The sequence below is a fragment of the Pundamilia nyererei genome, unplaced genomic scaffold (genome assembly GCF_000239375.1).
Source record: "Pundamilia nyererei isolate P.nyererei 1_Seehausen unplaced genomic scaffold, PunNye1.0 scaffold00663, whole genome shotgun sequence".
Taxonomy (NCBI): Eukaryota; Metazoa; Chordata; class Actinopteri; order Cichliformes; family Cichlidae; genus Pundamilia; species Pundamilia nyererei.
The window spans coordinates 102,206-103,449 of NW_005188064.1; the positions used below are offsets into that span (position 1 = coordinate 102,206).

Here is a 1,244-nt window from a genome sequence, read left to right on the forward strand (position 1 = left end):
GAAGTGATGCTGATGGTGCAAGATCCCGAGGAGACACGAGTGTGGGAGCACGACCTTCATCTGCCCGGTGAGCCTTAACTCAGCACAAACTGAAACCTGACAGAGATCCAACCTGCACATAAAAGAGAAACGAACTTAATTCTCTCAAATCTCCGTCCTCGTTTCACTGTTAAATAAATGTAAAATAATAATAAGTTTATTAAGTTTACACCGCTGTGCGTCTGCCTGATTCAGTCTGCGCTCTGAATTTCATCCACAGTCAGTTTAGTTCGAAGCACATCTAACTGCAGCACACATTAACCAAAGTGCTGCACAGCTAAATGCAATAAAAGCCTCGAGGCTGAACAAATGACAAAAAAAGTCTTCGTCCAGATGAACAGAATCAACTTCCTGGGATTTTTAAAAAAAAAGATTACTTGGAGGTGAAACACCTCATCTCATTAATACTATAAACCAGTGTGTCACACAAAGCCAGGATTATCCCACAGGAAGGAAACAGCCTGGTACATACACACAACATTCAGGTGCAGCCAAAGGAAATCCTGCTTCTACTAAAGGCACGTAACAATGCCTTCAGATCAGGTGACACTCAGGCCTGCAGTACGTCCAGGGCAGACCTGAAGAGGGGCACCAAGAAGGCCGAGCACAGCTACAAGCTGGAGGAACACTTTGTCAACTAGGACCCACGATGCCTGTGGCTGGGCATTCACACCATGAATGTTTCCTCCTTCAATGAGCTTCTACGCTCATTTTGACAAGGACGACAAGGAAAAGTCTGCCATAACCTTCTCTTACCACCATAGATGTCCATAACGCACTGAGCAGTATCAACGCTCACCAGGCTGCTGGCCCTGACGGCATTCCTGGACATGAGCCTCCAGCATGTGCTGAGCAGCTTGCAGGAGTCTTCACAGACATCTCTAACACGTCGCTTGCCCAGGCAGTAGTACCAGCGTGCTTCAAGACCACCTTCATCGTGCCAGTGCCGAAACACTCATCACCAGCATGCCTGAACGACTTCAGGTGGGAGAGGACAGACACCCATGTCCCCATCTACATAAATGGCACAGCTGTTGAACGAGTCTCCGGCTTCAAGTTCTTGGGGACCCACATCTCTGAGAATCTGACCTGGTCAACTGACACCTCCAGCCTGGTCAAGAAGGCCCATCAGTGCCTCTTTTTCTTGAGGACACTGACGAAGAACCACCTGTCTTATGACATACTGGGTAACTTTTACTGGTGTG

The 1,244-nt window shown here is 47.8% G+C and overlaps 1 protein-coding gene across 1 annotated transcript in view; it reads left to right on the top strand.

Moving 5' to 3' along the window:
- LOC102206849 (uncharacterized) overlaps window positions 1-1,226 on the top strand; it is a gene marked incomplete at its 3' end in the record, with an annotated part of 4,378 nt that extends 3,152 nt beyond the window's left edge. Inside the window, exon 6 of the mRNA XM_013907965.1 lies at window positions 804-1,226. Coding sequence (XP_013763419.1) covers window positions 804-1,226 — 423 coding nt within the window. The remainder of the gene's footprint in view (window positions 1-803) is intronic.
- Between the last annotated feature and the right edge of the window lie 18 nt (window positions 1,227-1,244).